Source organism: Erythrolamprus reginae, chromosome 8 (genome assembly GCF_031021105.1).
Source record: "Erythrolamprus reginae isolate rEryReg1 chromosome 8, rEryReg1.hap1, whole genome shotgun sequence".
NCBI classification, from domain to species: Eukaryota; Metazoa; Chordata; class Lepidosauria; order Squamata; family Dipsadidae; genus Erythrolamprus; species Erythrolamprus reginae.
Genome location: NC_091957.1, coordinates 488,227 through 505,154, shown reverse-complemented (window position 1 = coordinate 505,154; position 16,928 = coordinate 488,227). Strand labels below are relative to the sequence as shown.

The following is a 16,928-nucleotide window of genomic DNA, read 5'->3' as shown; positions in this document are numbered from 1 at the left end:
TACTGTCCCCTCCTTGGCCTCCTTTGCCCAATGATTCTGCCCAGCCGTTTCTCTGGTACCAGTTTGACCCTTCAGGGGAGGCCCCTGGCTTTCTCTGTGGCGGGTTTGTTTCGCCCGGCACCGCACGCGCATTGCACAAGAGCAAGGAATAAAAGCCACGAACAAAATGGGGACTGCAGGCACAGCGCCGGAAACTCGGCTTCTGCACATGTGCAGAAGAAAAATGAACCCAGGGAAAAATGCCCCCCCCCCCCCACACACACAATTTTTTAAAAAAAATTCCCCCAAAATTCAAAAGAAAATATGGTGGCGCCTGTGGACCAGCACTGACCGCACCGTTTCCTTGACATCAGTGTGATGTCACCAGTGGGCTGCAACCCATTTGGGTGACCCTGGAGGAGCCCCCCCTCTGTAACGCTTGCCCCCCGCAGAGAGTTTTCCTGTGGCGAGGCGGCCGTGGCGAGCTCCACAACAAACAAAACGTTTGAAAGTAATTGTTACTCCACTGTGCTCATGCGGTTCCTTCCCAAGCATATTTAAGTGATATTGAAGTAGCCAAAATATCTTTGCAATCCCCAAGGCACCTGCCAATCACTGAGACCCCCCAATGCTTGGAAACTGACAGTTGAAAAACTTGACCCTCCTTAGACTCCCCAAGAGAGTTGGCTGGGGCAAATGGTCATAGACACCCCCCCCCCCTATTTGACTGCTGCTTGCCCACCAACAGGCCAAAGTCGAGGCATACACACACACACCCCGAGGGTGGCCAGAGGGTGGGTGACTCTCTGCTCCCAACTTGGTGCTGTAACCATTGCACCCGCTGGCCCCATTCTCAAGATATTGCGCAAGGGATAATCCCACCCTGTCTTTGCAAGTCAATTGCACTCTGCACATACTTGGAGGAATATAATTTACTAGTGAGGAGGGGGTTCTTTTCTTAAATAGGAAAAGAATATTGAAGAAATCCAATTAAACCGAAAGAAGCCGTTCAAGTGAGGACTGGGGCGGTGCTCGCTCGGTGCTGATGAAAGAAAGAGATTTTGACCCTGTGAGGTTGGAAGATTCAAGAGGGAGGGAGGGAGGGGGGAGAGAGGGGGGGCAGAATGTTGCGTGGGGATTCTCTCCCCATCCCCCCATCCCAGCCCTGCAAAGTAGGTCACTGCAAGATTAGGATTAGCAGAGCACTTTCATACTGGGGGGGTGGAGGGTGGGGTAGGTATGGGAGGGAAAGTTGGGGAAATTAAAAATGGGTCTATCTCGGGGGGGGGGGCGCTTCCAACTTGGCACCAGGTTCACTCCAGTGGTTTTGGTAGAATTAACTGGGATCAACTCCGTAGGGATCCAGAGGGGCCGCTAGGGGGAGCTGATGGCCACAGGAGGCTGCCACCAGATGGGCTCTGTGCCAAGAAAGGCACCAGATTCCACCAGAGGATGATAAGCAACCTTCACGGGGCGTGTGGGGAGCCCCTGGGACTTGGGGGGCTGGGGGTGGGGCTGAGATCCAGCCTGGGGCAGCCACCTTGCTCGGGAGAAGGCTGCGGCTGAAGTCAAGGCCTTTGCCTGCCAAGGGTGCCCAGAGGATGGGTGTAACTGCTGGCGCTGCAACCCCTGCACCCACTGGCCCCTTGCTCAAGGCACGGAGGGGCACGGAGGTTTCTGGCTTCCTTCCCTGCCATATCCACTTGGGTCCACAGGAAAGGGTTTACGGTCGGGCCGATCTTTCACGCCTCTCTCTCTGCCGCTGGGACGGCCACCTTCTCAGCCGCCACCTCCCCGTGGGGCAATCCGGGTGGGTTCAACTACAAATCCCATCACTCCTCGCAGACTGGGTGTTGCTGGGGGACAGACCTTGCTGGGGGGGAGCAGAGAAGAAGCGGAGCCCTTGAGCAACCCAAGAAGGGAGGGAGGAAGTGGAAGAGCGAGAACGAAAGAATTGGAATTGGGTTTTGGGTGCTGCTGTGGATGCAGGGCCTCTTACTCCGGGGCCAGAGACGGGCAGCCCTGGTGCAGGGCCTGGCTATCCCGGGGATGCTGCTAGTCATCCCAGTACCAGCGCTTGAGGTCCGGGTAGACTTTATCCGGGGGCAAGTGGGGGTACTTCTGGCAGATGGAGCAGAACCGTTCCTGCCAGTCGTCGTGGAGTCTGACCGCGTAGTTCCGCTTCCAGGCAAAGAAGCTCCAGTAGTGGCTTTCATTCATGGTGGTCAAGAAATTGGCCAGGTCCTTGGCTGAGCTGAAGTCATCCACGTGGATAAAGGCGTCGCCAGGGATGAATTGCTGGTAGTTGGCGCGGGAGGGGCCCAGGACGATGGGCACGGAACCGGCGAGGAAGGCGTTCCTCCACAGCTTCTCCGTGATGTAGTCCCGGTGGATGGAGTTCTCGAAGGCCAGGTAGAACCTGTACTTGGAGATGGTGGGCAGCAAACAGTCTGAGCACAGCTGCTTCCCGGCGGCCTTCCCGAAGACGTCGATTTTGAGGTGCCTGGACAGGCCCAGATACACCGCTGCCCTGGCTTGGGATTTATGATAGTTGCTGACCACCCAGGACACTAAGCCTGTTTTCTCCGGGATTTCCACCACGTCTGACGAGTGAGGCACCAGCTCCCCATAGGGGAAGAAGAGGTCCGCGTCTCGCCTGTAGGAGAGGACCCAGTTCCATTCCTTCCCTATCCAGCCGCCCAGGGCCTTGGTGTGGCTTGGAGACTCCAGGGAGGCCCAAACCCACTTCTGCCCAGGGTGGGCCTTGGACAGCATGTGGCACCCTCTTTCATGCCAGAGTTCCCTGTGATGGAACACCACCACGTCCGCTTGGCTGAACAGCTGGCGTTTTGTGGTCAGTTGGCAGCCCGTGATGCCATAGAGCCTGGAGCAGACATCGCCGGTCAGGAATCTGGCTTTCCCGAAGGGCCAGTTCCAGACCAGGAGGGTCAAGGAGTTGTTCTGCTTTGGAAGGCTTGGAGGGCTATTGGACACCTTGAAGAGAAGCGGGCCATTCCAGAGCAGGACAATGCCGAAGAGAGACGCACCTGCCCAGATCTTTGCCACACGGGCCATCAGGTGGAGAGGGGACCAGAAAGTGACACAACCGCGGCTTTGTGTTCGGAGCCGTCTTGTGGAACGGCCGTTGCTCAGCCCTCTTCCTTCCTCAGTCCCAACTGTTCCCAGAGCTGCAAAGAAAGGCAGGCGAGGTTAGGGTGCTGACGGGATGGCGAAATCTCCCCTATTGCTGGGAGGTCTCTCCTTCCGGCCAGTCTTTGGCCCAAGGAGGCTGGGCATCTACGAAGCCAGGCAGAGGAAGCTGCCGAGATCGGTGGGGCCTTGGGGGTTGTCAGGGTTGGAAGGGAGGGAGGAGACTGCAGAACCCTCCGGCTTTAGCAGTGATGCTTCGGTGTTACTGCACACCAACTAGGTCACTGTGGGGTGTGCAGCCTGCTGTGCCTTTGGAAAATATGGAGCATTGTGGTGCGTGTAATATTTCATAAGCTATACTTCTGTCTTGCATTTGGCTGCAAGCGAACCGAATCCCCCTCTCTCTCTCTCCCCCCCTACCCGCTCTGCTGCCCCGTTTCCCAACACTCAAGATGAGATAAAGACAATCTCTGTGAACCGGCGAAAAGAGGGGAGGGGGTGTCTGGGGGGCATGAAAGCGGTCCAAGCAGGGAGAACAAGGAAGAGACCCATCCCCCCTCCAAGCTCCAGAGAAAATCTCAGTTCTTTTTTTCCTACAATCTTCCCATTATCTATCATCCAAACCAACATTAAAATCTGGCTGAGTTAATATCCACATGATCTGGGTTAGAAAACGCAGTGATTTTTTAAAAACCTAACTCTGGTATTGGGTGGGTGTTGGATCTGAGCTGCTTTCACTTCTCACTCAGGAAGTTAATAGAGAGAGAAAATCACAGAACCCTAAAGCAGAAGTTTCAGGCTATCGGTGGAGTGGGGAGTGGGGAGTGGGGCTTTAAAGTTTTCTCTTCTGGAAAAAGAGTTTGCCAGCTATCTGAACTCTCATTAGCAAGACACCTGACAGATAGTCATACTAATTGTGCAGACTCTGGCTGCTTTAATCTTTATTTTGTTTAATTCGTCAAGCAGGTATAAGATATAACAGATATAACATGACTGTGAATACATGACATAGGGACAAATAAAGGGGAACATTGGGACAGGGAGGGGAGGCACAATGGTGCGCTTATGCGCGCCCCCTACAGATACAAGGAGGTTCTGCTACGGTGGCTGGGAGCTTTTTAAAGACGCAGGCACACAGAGCACCAGGGCCCATGGATAGTTTTAGGTTGCGTAGTACCTTTTCAAAGGCATCTTCTGTGAAATCAACACATAGTGGATCATTGTAATTAGTTGTGGTACAATTGGGCTATTAATGGCACGTAGAGTTTGATGATTCCTTTGACTTTGTGCAAAACAATCTTATAAGGGTCTCTGGCAGTGTTGCAGCCAGTGAACAGAGTTTGCCAATCAAGGGGGAGAGGTCTTCCGTTATGAGGCCATAGTCGGCTTTTCTAAAGTTTTACTTTGGGATTCCATCGTTATGGTTGTCTTTGTAAGGACATATATTGAGACAAAGGTCAATCATGCTGTGGGCACTGTCGATGAGGGTTTCCTATTTTCATTGGCATCCCCCTCCCCACACGTTCTACTTTTGGCTTAAACAGTTATAGCTTTGCTTGCTGTGCACTTCTATCTAAATGCAGCACAAAGACAGCAGATGCGCAGGGGTCAAATTGAACAATGTAATAATCAGTTTAAGGCACCAGCCTGCCTCAATTTAACTGGCATCAAATCCTGCACTGAAAAGAGAAACATTTAGATTCATAAATATCTGGTGGGGGGGAACCAAATGTTTTGAGGATCTTTAAAATACCAGAAAATCTAAGAAAAGTTTCCGCGCATGGGGGGGGGGAGTTCGGAAGCCAGACTTGAGATGTTTGAAGGCTGCGCTGGTCCTTCTAGCCCCAACAATCGCTGTGCAAGGGACGGAGGGTTCTGCCCAAAGTGGCCGAGACTGGCGGCTCCCTTGTAGAACAAGAACAGGAGGGAGGGGCTGTTTCAAGCATCTGGGGGATCAAATTTATTCCAATCCAGTTTCATTTGCTGCTTTTAAAAAATGCTTCAGTGGTTTCATTTGAACCGCCCCAGCGTAGCCGTCAGTCAGGGGCAGCAGGGTCTCTGCTCAGGGCTTGTCTTTCTGTGGTTTCTCCTAATGTGGTGGGGAGAGCAAGGGGCCAGGTCCTCCAAGCCAAGAGGGTGAGGAAGAGGAGAGCCAATGTGAACTTTGCAAGTGGGCCGAGCAAGCTTTCCCCAGACTGCAGGGCTGGTGCCAATCAAACCCAGCTATGATTAGGGATCAGATCTTAGCCAGGAGCCTGGAAAGCATCTGCACTGGGACTTCCCTCAAGTTGCCTGAAGTCTTGCGATACTATCTACCCCAACATCTCTACATTTGTGTTTTTCTGCTGCTGATGCAAAACCGATGCCAACCCACCACCACATTTGTGTTTGCCACCGGCTCCTCCCGACACCAAGCGGCTCCTCTCGGTGCCTCAAAAACCCAAAGAAACACCAAGAAAAGCATCTCAGCAGTAAATCTCATCAAGTCCGCCACCACCCTTGGGGGGTCTCCCTCTCCCTCTCTGGGGCAGAACCCTTCAAACCCTTTGGAGCGCACATGGCTGCAAAGGGAGCAGGGGGCTGCTCCAGAATCAAGGTTGGAATATGGGAGGGGGGGGCATGAGAATTAAATGGTGGGTCTGCATCCCTGGATTCAGATGCCTGCAGTTCTTCATCCCCCCCCCCCCCCGACACAAGATGTGGATCTCCAAGGAGAGATTAAACCAAAACAGGAAATGATGGCAGGGATTCAAAACGAGCTTGGTTAATAAGAAGAAAATGTGATGCAAGCAAATGGCACAGAGACCGCGGCAGGAACAAGAGAGACTGAAGAAATCTGAGTAAAGTTTAGTAATCTTATGAGTTGGTCAGAACTGGGCTGTCAGAGGGAAAGACCAGCACTGAATGGAGATTGTTTGACACAGCTCTGCTGTTCATAGCTAATGGCATCAAGTTTAGTATCATGAAATGTGCTTGTATCTGGGTGTGCACAGATTTATGGCATCCACCTATATTTCGTTCTGTTTCTTTCCCCTATGGGACGGTGCCCGTTTGTGTATGGCTCATTTATTCCTAATGAAAGTCCGTTTTGTTAACTTTCCCCAGCTCCTCAGATGGTTCGCTCGGGACATTTCGTGGGCAGTAGGTGATGTAGCTGCTTCTACTAATTCTGAAAGTGCCCCGAGTTTAAGAAAGCTGAGCTTTCACATCCTTCCAGAAATCACGGTTCTTCTTCTAACTGGCACATTAAACAAACTATTTTCATTAAACATATTTCAGGAAATAAAATGAGAAAATAACAAAGAGTTTTCATCAATGGTGGACAACGAACAGTACAGCCTTGTTGAAAGGCAGACTAAAAACTGCAATATGGGGTTAGCCTTGAAACAGTGAAAACCAATTTAATTTTGATCTTAATTTTAAAACGCTTGGATTGAGATAAATTTACTCGTGTCTGTGCCCAGATACAGGGGTTTTGTTTTTAATATATATATATATAGAGAGAGAGAGAGAGAGAGCCCTTCCAAAATTTAAATATGAAACTGCTACTACTTCAGCTAAAACATCTTGAAAAACACTGACTCTATCCTTATAAGGTCTGTTTTGGGGGCAGGTGGCAAAGAGCTGTGGGGGGAGAATTTTGGCCGGGAGGGTTAGTGGGGAGATAAAAAGGTGGAGGAAACACAATGGAAGTTCTTTCCTTGTTCTTAATGGAAGGCTTTCGTTTGGTTTCAATACTCATCTTCATCTATAAGCTTTCTTTCATCAACTTGAGTAGAACTGCCCACGCATTGCTGGGGGTCAGGTGGCATGGAAGTTTAGTAACTATATTTTATTCATCATAAATCAGGGCCCTTTTAAACTCCCCTCCAAATGGCCTGGATTAATTAATTGATCAAAAACGAGCATGAACGTAGGCTGCGACCGGACAGAGAGAGAAATGGTCACTCTAAATAACCCCCAGTAACTGTCGTCTAAAGCACACTTTGTCCCGTCCTGCCTTCGCCCGGGGCCCCTGGCATTGCCCACCGCAAGTGGCACCGAGGAACTTACCCGCTGCCGCCCTGGGGAGCTCTTGCCTTGAAAGGTCGGTCTGAGCGGAGGAGGCGGAAGGCAAGGGTTGGCGCTTGTGGTCGGCCCTGCTTCTCCAAAGGAAGGAAGACGCCCATGGCGCTGCTTTTCACACCTTGGCCACACTCAGACAGCTGTGCTGCGGGGAGCTTCTCCCTCTTGCCCCCAAACCACATCTGGCACAGCTGCCTGGAGGCTGAGCCAGGCTGGGAGGGAGGAGGCAGCAGAGGTCCCTGGGCTGAACAAAAGCGGCGTTTCTCTTGCGTAACTCCCTGCCACCAGAACTGGCACAAGCAGCCGCCTAGCTTGGCCCTGGAAGGAGAGCCAAAGGGGAACTGAGCCTTGGTGGCCCAGCTCAGTGCCAACGGCACCCACCACCCGGCACACCGAGGCCACCAAGGGTTTGGGGCTGATGTGGCTCAGTGGTTAGAGGGCAGCACTGCAGGCTCCTTCAGCCAACTGAATAGCTGTAGTTCAGCAGTTCAAATCTCCCCCCTGGCTGACTCGGCCTTCCCTCCTTCCGAGGGGGGCCAAATGAAGACCCAGGTTGTTGGGGGCAAGAGGCAGGTTCTGTGAACCGCTTAGAGGGGGCTGTCAAAGCACTCGGAGGCGGCATATAAGTCTAATAATAATAAATTTTTATTTACAGTCAAAGACCATCAATATAATATTAATAATAATTAAAAGGAAAAAGAACAGGAAACAGGACTTTTGACTGAGCAGCCAAGATTGACCCATTGTAACCATACAAGAGATGGACGTATCTCGCTAGGAAGACACACATTTGCCACGAATCCCCGCTGCTGCCACGCAGAATCTGGCCACCTGTGCCGTAATCCTGGCATGCTCATCCCCAAGCAACCCCCGGAGATAGGCAACGTCCGAGCGGCCAGGATATCCCTCAATAAGTGGTAGGATGTGCTTTCTCCTAATGTCGGTGTAGAAGGAGCATCTCAGGAGCATGGGTCCCTCAGTCTCCACCTCTCCTGAGCCACAAGGGCAAAATCTTTCTGTGGCTGGAGTTCCCTTGTACTTGCCGTGCCAAACGGCGGATGGAAGCCCACGGCACCGTACAAGAGCAAATGCCTTTCGATGGCTTGCTGACTCCAGCTGTGCCAGGTATCTTGCAGGAGCCACAACATAGCTAGTGGCATCTGGGGCTATAAGTCTAAAATGCTAATGCTATTGTTTCCATAAAAGTCTTAAATTTCGGCTGCCTCCCACCCCACCCCCGCTGGGTGGGGATAATGGGAGGTGTAGTCAGGCCAAAGGGATTGAAGTACAGATGTGGGCGGCAGGTGGTCCCAGGAGCCGTATCCCCCGGGGCTCCAGTGTCACAATCTTAATTTTGTGGAATATTTATTCACTTAAGTAACCAGGAGAGGCCAAGAGGAGGGGCCGCCCGAGGTGAATCCACAGAGCAGGGACTCCATGAGGACTAGAGCTCATGCAGCAGCCAACTCACTTCCCCCCATTGGTTGCCAACCTTCACCTGTCCAGTTGTTCAATTTTAAATATCTCAAGGAGGCCAAATTCAGGGCTGAAAGAAACTCACATTGTGGATTAGGCAAAGGATTCATTGAAAAATATATATTTTGAAACAACAACAGTATTGGCAGCAACCCATATGGACCACTGGCAACAGTCAATGGTATCTGTGGCACATTTTAAAGTGTTCAGTTGACTGGAGTTTCATGTTTAATGAATAAAAGAGGAGGCTCTGCAATCCCGAGGTTTCTCTCCAGGAGGCGCCCTTTCCCCTGCGCGGGGCTCTCCCGGGGTCCCAAGTCGGAGGATGCCTGGCGAAGATGCCGAGAGAAGAGTTCTCCGGGCGGCGGCTCTTACGCGGGGCGGCCCGGAAAGGGGGCACGCGCCTCTTTCGGCTTTGGGGCCGGAGAAAGCGGGGACCCTCCTATATCTCCCGGCAGCCCACGGCGCGCGCAGAAGGAATTGTGGGGACTGAAGTCCAACTCCCACCCCCGGTCTTCTCCTCCTCCTCCTCCGTCGCCCCGTTGGCTCCTGCCAGAGGGAACAAGAGCCCGGCGGCACCTGCAGACCGAGTCCCAGCAGCGCCCCAAGTCCCCCCCCCCCACGGCCCCGTCTGCGGGCTCCCCTGCGGCTGTCCCGGGGTTGCGGTCTGCAGCGGGCGGGGGCTTCCCGGGTGCGGAGCTGTTGCCGAGCGCTGCTCTGGCCGCTCCGGGTGGGCGAAGGCGCTGCCCGTCCAGGCGCCCTGCACAGAGGCCAAAGCGAAGGGCGGGGAGGAGCCTCCGCGGGGGGATCTGGGCCAAGCGCTCCGCCCTCCCGCCTCGCCCCGCCTCCCAGCCCACTCGGCCCGCCTGCAGCGCCGGGGAAGGAGCGGCTGTTGCTGCCGCCGCCGCCTCGGTCCGGGCGAGGGGGGGTCTCCGCGGTGGGCGCCTCGGGGGTTGCAACGGCGGCTGATGCCCAGGGCAGAAGGGCGCCGCGATGGGCTTCCTGCACCAACTTTATCTCCTGCTATGGAAGAACGTGACGCTCAAGCGACGCAGCCCGGTCAGTAGCGGGGGGGGGGGGGATGTAAGGGGGGGGAGAGAACGTGGGGGAGGGGAGGGGGCGGCGGGGCTTCCCAGAGGCCGAGATTCCCTTGCGCTCTTCTGTAAGCGGCGGCAGCGGGAGGGACACCGGCGGAGGCTCCGGGAAGGCTCCCCCCGAACAGAAGGCCCCCGCCGCCGCCCCCCCCCCCCAGGCTGATCTGGGCCGGTCCCTGGGTCTGGCTGCGGGGGAGGGGCTCTGCTGGGAAGACCCGCCGCCTCTGGGTGGGGGGGCGGGAGGGGGCCTTTGCCGGCGGGGGCTGAAAGGCAGGGGAGAAGCCCCCCCTCTCCCCGCGGATGGTCCCATTTGGGGAGGATTCAGAGAGGGAGGCTGGGCGAAGGCTGCCCCCCCCTCCGGTGTCCAGGTCAAGGGCGGGCAGAGGCGGCCGAGGCAAAGGGGGAGAGGGAGGGAGGCAGGGATGGGGCAGCCGGAGCCTCTGCGCTTTCCTCCAGCCAAGGGGTGGGGGATCATGGGCGTTGTAGTCCGTCATATCTAGAGAGCCGGAGGTGAGGGTGACCGGTGGGTGTCCCCCTTCTGTGCCCCTCTTGCTCCATCCAGGCTGGGTGCGTTTCCAGCGCCTAATGGCCCTTACCTGCCCCTTCCCGGTGCCTTCTCAGTCGGCCTCTTGTCCCCAGCCATTTTCCTCCTCCAAAGGACGGAGGCTGAGTCAGCCCGGATTGAAGGGGCTGGGGGCGGCTGGGCAGGCTTCCCTTGAACTCAGGGCCTTTGGAGTGAGAGCCTGGTGGTGCCCGGCCTGGCCAGAGGCAGCTGGCTTCCCCAATTGTGCTGAGCTGAGCCAAGAGCAGTTCTACCCCAGCACCCAACCCCCCTGGCTCCTGACACAATTTCATCTCTGCTCCCTCTTCGAAAATGAACCTGGCGTTAATCCTTCGTTAGCACCGGCCTCACCAGGGGAGGTTTGGTTCTCGCTTTGCCCAAAAGCAGCAGCCTGCGTTGTACTGCCAGCCGCTTGCCCTGCCTGACATCTGCCTTCCAGGAGCTCTGCACACTCCCTGGCCTGTGGAACCCATGGCCAAGGGACCTGCGTTGGCATGAATTCCGATGCAGTAGCTCCTTGTGCCAACGGGACTGCCTTCTAGGAGGGGGTGCCCTCCTTATGAGGCACAGGGGTCCAGGGGCAGCGAAGGGCTGGACTGCTCTTCACTGGTCAGGCAGAGGCATCCTCAGGCTTTAAGGCTCATGAAGGAGGGACATTGGCATTTGACCTGCTGCCCTTTTCCTGGTGGGGAACGGAGGCCGCAGCCTGCAGGGAGGGACATGGCCAAGAGAGTTGCGGGGGGGGGGGCATGGAAGTGCAGGGAAGGTTCCCCAAAGTTATAGGGAGGCCGCAATGCTCTGCAGAATTCGTCATCTGCAGTGGTTTCAGTGGGCAGCCTCATCTGTGGACACAGCCAGAGCTGGAAAATCAGAATCGGGCTCCCTAACCCAGGAAGGGATTCTTCTTCTTCTTCCACCTGTGGAAACCCGCACTCGCTTCGTTTTCCTCCTCCCAGCTCAGCACCTGAGCTCCGGTTGTGCGCAGGTAGTTTGGGGCTACCTGGGGGGCAGGGGTATGTGTGTGGGCAGGTATGCTCCTCCGTCCCGGCAGGGGTCTCCGTTGGCTTTCTGGCTGGAGCTGAGCCTCTTCTCAGCAGGGATGATGAGCCCCCCCCTCTGTCCCCCAAAGAAACAGGGGTGAGGTTTCCGTGTGGGGCCCTTCTTAGGATGGGTCCGGGGGGGAGCAGGAGGTGGGGATTTGGGTGGTTGCCACATCTGTAGGTTCTTTGTTATCTTGGGGCAGTTTGATAGCCTTGCATAATTCCTCCCTGTCCGTTCTTGGAACTGGGATTCCACTGGTGCCGGGGCTCCTTCCCTCTGCAGAAGAGAGCCTCCCCCCCCCCCCCCCGCTCGGTTCCCCTCTCCCTAATTTATGCCCATGGCAATGAAGGAGGCCTGGAGGATCCGCCAAGCCCTCTGCAGCAGCCCCACGGCGGCTCCAGGGGCACCAATTCCGCAGAAGCTTCTGCTGCAGCCTTGGGTCCCTTTGCAGCCTCCCCAGGCGGGACGTGGCCCCTCGCGGGACAGTCCGGTGCCCTTGTGGCCGGCCAGGGCTCCCGTGGGAGACCCTCCCGAACCTCAGGCTGCCGTGTTTCCTGGGGAGACCAAGCCATTCCCCCAAGGCTGACCGACCAGCAGGGATGGGTCCCCCTTCACATCAAGGCCCACCGGAGAGCTCCTCCTTTAGCTCGGGCCAGATAGACCCCGCTGCTTTTTCCCAAAAACTCTTCCGCTGTTGTTCCGCCTTTTCTGTTGCATCAGGCCCTCCTGTGTCCGTTGCACCGCAAAATAGTCACGGGCCCTGTCCACAAACGGATTTCCACTAGAGCAGAGCAGACAAAGCTTGCGTTTGGAGAGAACCTGGTTCGCAAAGCTGGCAGCGGAGGTCTCCTTGTCTTCAGAGTTGAGACCCGCTGCTCTAAAGGGAGGGGGGTTGCCTCTAGGGCAGGGGCCTCCAACCCTGGCAGCTTCAAGACTTGTGGACCAACTCCCAGAATTCCTCAGCCAGCAAAGGAAGCAAAGCTGGCAGAGGAATTCCGAGAGCAGCTTAGTCTTAAAGCTGCCAGATTGGAGACCCCTTGCCTTGGGGAATCGGGGTGAGAGAGTTGAGCAGGATGAGGCTGGTGGAGGGAATTTGCAGTTGTTCTCCTTGTCTGACCAGAGGAGCGTGGAAGTGTCCCACGCAACCTGTCTCCTGAGCATGGCCCATGTTGCTGGGTGGATTGAGTTGCCCCCAGGGTCCTTCAAGGGTCTCCTTGCTTTGGATCCAGGAGAGGGAGGGAAGAAAGGCTGCCCCGTTCCAGGGCTGGGTCTCTGTCCGATGGGACCCTCCTCTGGTGCTCCTCATCGGATCACATGATGCGCATCGACCCAGATGGGCCCTTTTTAGTTTACATGCTGGTTTGTTTACAGAGACCCCTGCAGATCTGGATCTCTGTTACAGGACATCTGGGGGGGGGAGAAAGGCCCTGAGAAAGCAGCTGTGACACAAGCCCACACTCTCCATTGTTCTTCCTGTTTGAAAGGAGCTGAGCTCCCCGCCTGGACAAAGGGGGGTTTGTCCACCAGGACGTCAACGCCACCTCGGCTGCGAGTTTCTGGGAAGCTGGAAGCCTCTTTTGTGTTTGAGGCAGGGGCTTTCTCGGCCTGCCTGCTCTAAAGTGAGGAACAGACAAGGGGGGCAGCTCTGCTCATCTTTTAATCCTCTTGGGCACGAAAGTTTGGGGAGGGAGAAGAGAGGCGACCCTCTTGTGGGTTTTGACCGTCTGCTGAAGAGGGAAGGAGGGGAAAGGCCCATATAAAAATCCCTGAGTGGAAGAGCTGTTGGGTTTTTTGGTGGCGGTGAATAAAGGTGCAGGCGGTTAATTTTAGGCAGGCAGCTGAGTGTCGTGCTGGGCAGCCACCCACTTGTTCCTCCAGGCACATACCTTGAGCTGTGCAGGTGAATGTCCTCCCCTCCCCCTGTTATTCCACGCACTTTTTATCTGCTTCTCTTGAAGGTAGAAGGGAGGGGAAGAAGAAGAAGAAGGCTGCCACTTAATCCCACTTAAAGTGCCCTTTTGACTAGAGGAGAGGGGGGGAGGAAGGACGTTTGTTGTTGCTTGATGCAAAATTCATATATTTAGAGACGGCAACAGATTTGTTTCAGGTTGTGTTTTAAAGGTTGGAAGGATGTTGTACTGACATAATAATAATAATAATAATAATAATAATAATAATAATAATAATAATACCAGGTGACGGATGAATTGATGAAAAACAACAAGAAAAACTTAGATAATCTTAAAATTTAACTACAACGACTCTGGTATAAACCAGTACAGGTGGTCCCAGTGGTAATCGGCATACTGGGTGCTGTGCCAAAAGACCTTAGCTGGCATTTGAAAACAATAAACATTGACAAAATAAAAATAAATAAATTAATTTAAAAAAAAAGGTTGGAAGGAAAACACCTGGAGAAAGTTTGCAATTAACTCTGTGGCTGAACATTCTGTAGTGATGAAACCTTTTGAGAGAAAGACGCTCCAGGGCTGGTGAGGAAGTGGCCAGACCGGCTCCAGGTCCAGTGTGGGGTCTCTAGGCAGAGGACACCTGGCGGCCAGGCCCGGAGCTTCCCCACAACGGAAGGCAAGGAGGCCGCTCTCCCCTGGCACAGTGGCCTTTGGCACAGTGAGAGGCTCGGACGGGGCAACTCCCCTCCGAGGTGGACTTTGAACTGGTCCTTTTGTTGTGGTGCTCCAGGCCGATCGCTTCCTCCTGGGCAGAACATCTCCTTCCCTCCAAAGGCAGCCACACCTGCCACGCCCAGGGAGAGCAGCTGGCGCTTGGTGGCTGGCAGGGTTCCCAGGGGGCCAGTCTGTTTAGCGAGTGAGTGCCAGCCTGCCCCTCTTTTGCCTCCGCCTGTCCGCAGCTGCAGCAAAACCAGGGAGCTGCCCGGGGTTGCTTGCCTGTGGGATCAGGATATGGTCATAGTTTACCTGGGACTCTTCAGTTTATCAGTGCGGGGGGGGAGGGAGAGAGAGGGAGGTGGGCAGGGCCACACCAGTGGCATTTCACCCCCAGCAAGAAAGAGCGTTAAAAGCCAGTGTGACAATTCTTTGTGCCGGAGGTATGAGAACACTCTGTGTGGGTCCCAAGGAGAAATCCAATGCCTCCGGTCTGATCCTCCCCTTCTCAGGTAGAAAGATGTTTCTCCACCTTGGCGACTTTAGGATAGGTGGACTTCAACTCCCAGAATTCCCCAGGCAGCAAGCTGGCAGGGGAATTCTGGGAGAGAAAGTCCCTGCATCCTGATGTTCTCATGATTGAGAAATCTTGCTCTAGCACAGTGGTTCTCCACCTGGTGGTCAGGACCCCTTTGGGAGTCGAAGGGCCGTTTCACAGGGGGCCCCAAGACCCTGAGGAGAGAGAAATTTCCCCTGGCACCTTGGAACGTATTTTTACACTCCGACCAATCAGGTGTTGACAGTGGGGGTGTCCCTCTGACCTTCCTGCCAATCAGCTTCAAGCTGTTGGGAGACTTATGGTTGGGGGTCACCACAATTTCAAGGACTGTATTAAGGTGTCACTGCATTAGAAAGGTTGAGAACCACTGCTGTGGAGTTTAGTCGATTCTCAGAAGGGAAGCTGGGGGCTTGGGCAATCCGCTCCGAGTGAGGAAATGCCCCTGGCTTCTTTCTCCACTGCTTCCTCCAAGCCCTGCGTCATTGCATCACAAGCTGTGTTGTGGGTCTTATCTTCGGCTGCTAAGCAGCCTCTCTCTCACACACACACCCCGTCCTTTCAGGGGAAAGGTGAGCCTGGTCAGCATTCCTGGGAGTGCCTTGGGGGCAGCTGCAGCCAGCCAGAGTGGAGAAGGGCACACTGGACCTTTCTCCAATTCCGTCTTTGCAAAAGGAGAAAGGAAAGGCGGCTGCCGGACGGCCTCCCCTTTAGCCAGCCAGCAGCATCTGTAGCCGCGAGGGTGAACTGATGGCAGCTGTGCTACAAGTGGCACGCAGAGCCATATCTCGGGCAGGACACGCGAGGTGTTGCCCTAGGTCAGCTCCAGCATGCTGGCTAGCTGATTTTTAGCCTTCCGGAGGGGGGGGAGGGGGGAGGCCGTTTTCGCCCTACGCAGGATTCAGAAAAGCTCCGGGAGCCTGTGGGTGGCAAAAAACAGACCCAACGGGCCCACTGGAGGTTGAACAATAGAATTCCCATCGGGCCACTGTCCAGGAAAGCCTCTGGAAAGCCCCACTGGCCCTCCCTGACCTACAGGGTCCTCAGGAGGAGAAAAAGACTTCCCACTGTTATCCAGCTGTGCAGTAATAGTGTCCCCCCCATAGCCATCCCTCCCCCACACTCAGGGCGGCTGTTTTCGACAGCAGACCCTCCTGCTGCCCCCCTGCCAAGGCCAGAGGAGAGCTTGATCTCTGAGAGCCCTTCCCACTTGGGGGGGGTCTTGAGGGGGGGCTGGACCAAAGCTGTGGGTGGTCTGTGCCTGCAGCAGCCCCTTTGTGGGGGTCTGAGCCCATTTTCAGCCGAGGGGTGATTCACTCCGGCGTGGTGTCGGGGGGGGGGGGGGAGAACGGTGTGCCTGCCTGCAATGCAAAACCGGATTTGGTTGCCATGGAAACGCAGCAAAGAGGATCTTCTTCATAAGGCTATTTTTTTAAAAAATAAATAAACTGGAGAGGGATCCAAAAGGGGGGGGGGAGAGAAAGCTGGATCAAAGGCCTGATATGATCCACCTGCCCCCTCCCCTCCTGCCCAGGTAGCCGGGCTCTGCGAAGACGAGGGAGGGCTCGGCTCGTGTGTTTTCCCTTTTCGCTGGTTGCGTGTTGTTCACAGGAAAATTCTCTGTTGGTGTGTGTGTGTGTGTGTGTTTCACTGTAGAGCAGGCAACAGTTACTGCTGCAATTCTGCTGGAGAAGGAAATAATAACAACCACGTGTGTGGAAGGGCGGCTCCAAAGCACCTGCGTCCTGCAGGGGTTGAGCCCGGGGGTCTTTCCATCAGCCTCGAGGGCCCTGTGGGCTGCGGGCAGGGCCGCCCCCTTTCCCCGCCCCTTTCCAAGTTGGCCAGCCTGGGCAAAGGGGACTTCCCGCTCTTCGGCCTGCCTCAGGACCCCCTCACTGGCCGTTGGGGCACAGTGGGTGCCAGTGACCCTGAGCCCCTCCTGACCTTCCCGAGGCAAACACCGGGCGCTGCCGCTTCCTTCCGAAACGCTCCTGGCGGAAGGCGAGGCAGCCAAGCTGAGGGCAAACTGCTTGGCGCTGTCTGGTAGAAACCGGCCTGGTATTTCTGGTGACAAAGTGACAATTGTGAGACAGCTCCCCATGAGTAAACAGAGGAGGAGGGGGCCAGTGGGGGGAGAGGGAGGAGGAAATGGGTCCGGGAGAAATTCCCCTTCAAGCAGAAGAATTCGGTCGGCTCCTGACCGGAACGTTTCCCTGCGTGTCCCCATCTTCCTTTCCAAGAGAGAATGTCCACTTTTTGCAGTCCGTGGCACTTCCTTACTGGGGGAACCCAGCAGGTGGGGGGCTTGGTTGTCCAGGCGGGGCCTGCGAGACCCAAGGCACCCTGCAGGGGAGGCCACGGCTGTGGGGCTGAAGCCTCCG

The 16,928-nt window shown here is 55.4% G+C and overlaps 2 protein-coding genes across 3 annotated transcripts in view; one reads left to right on the top strand and one right to left on the bottom strand.

Annotated features, from left to right (window-relative positions):
* Window positions 1-898: 898 nt before the first annotated feature.
* FUT7 (fucosyltransferase 7) lies at window positions 899-7,377 on the bottom strand. Its single transcript, XM_070758170.1, has 2 exons — window positions 7,183-7,377; window positions 899-3,167 (listed from the first exon to the last, which is right to left on the bottom strand). The coding sequence occupies exon 2, from the start codon at window positions 3,052-3,054 to the stop codon at window positions 2,035-2,037; it is 1,020 nt and encodes a 339-aa protein (XP_070614271.1). The 5' UTR covers window positions 3,055-3,167; window positions 7,183-7,377; the 3' UTR covers window positions 899-2,034.
* Window positions 7,378-9,569: 2,192 nt separating this feature from the next.
* ABCA2 (ATP binding cassette subfamily A member 2) overlaps window positions 9,570-16,928 on the top strand; it is a 32,875-nt gene continuing 25,516 nt past the window's right edge. For both annotated transcript variants that reach the window (XM_070758399.1, XM_070758398.1), the window contains exon 1: window positions 9,570-9,729. In XM_070758399.1, the coding sequence (XP_070614500.1) occupies window positions 9,664-9,729 (66 nt within the window). In that variant the 5' untranslated portion in view covers window positions 9,570-9,663. The remainder of the gene's footprint in view (window positions 9,730-16,928) is intronic.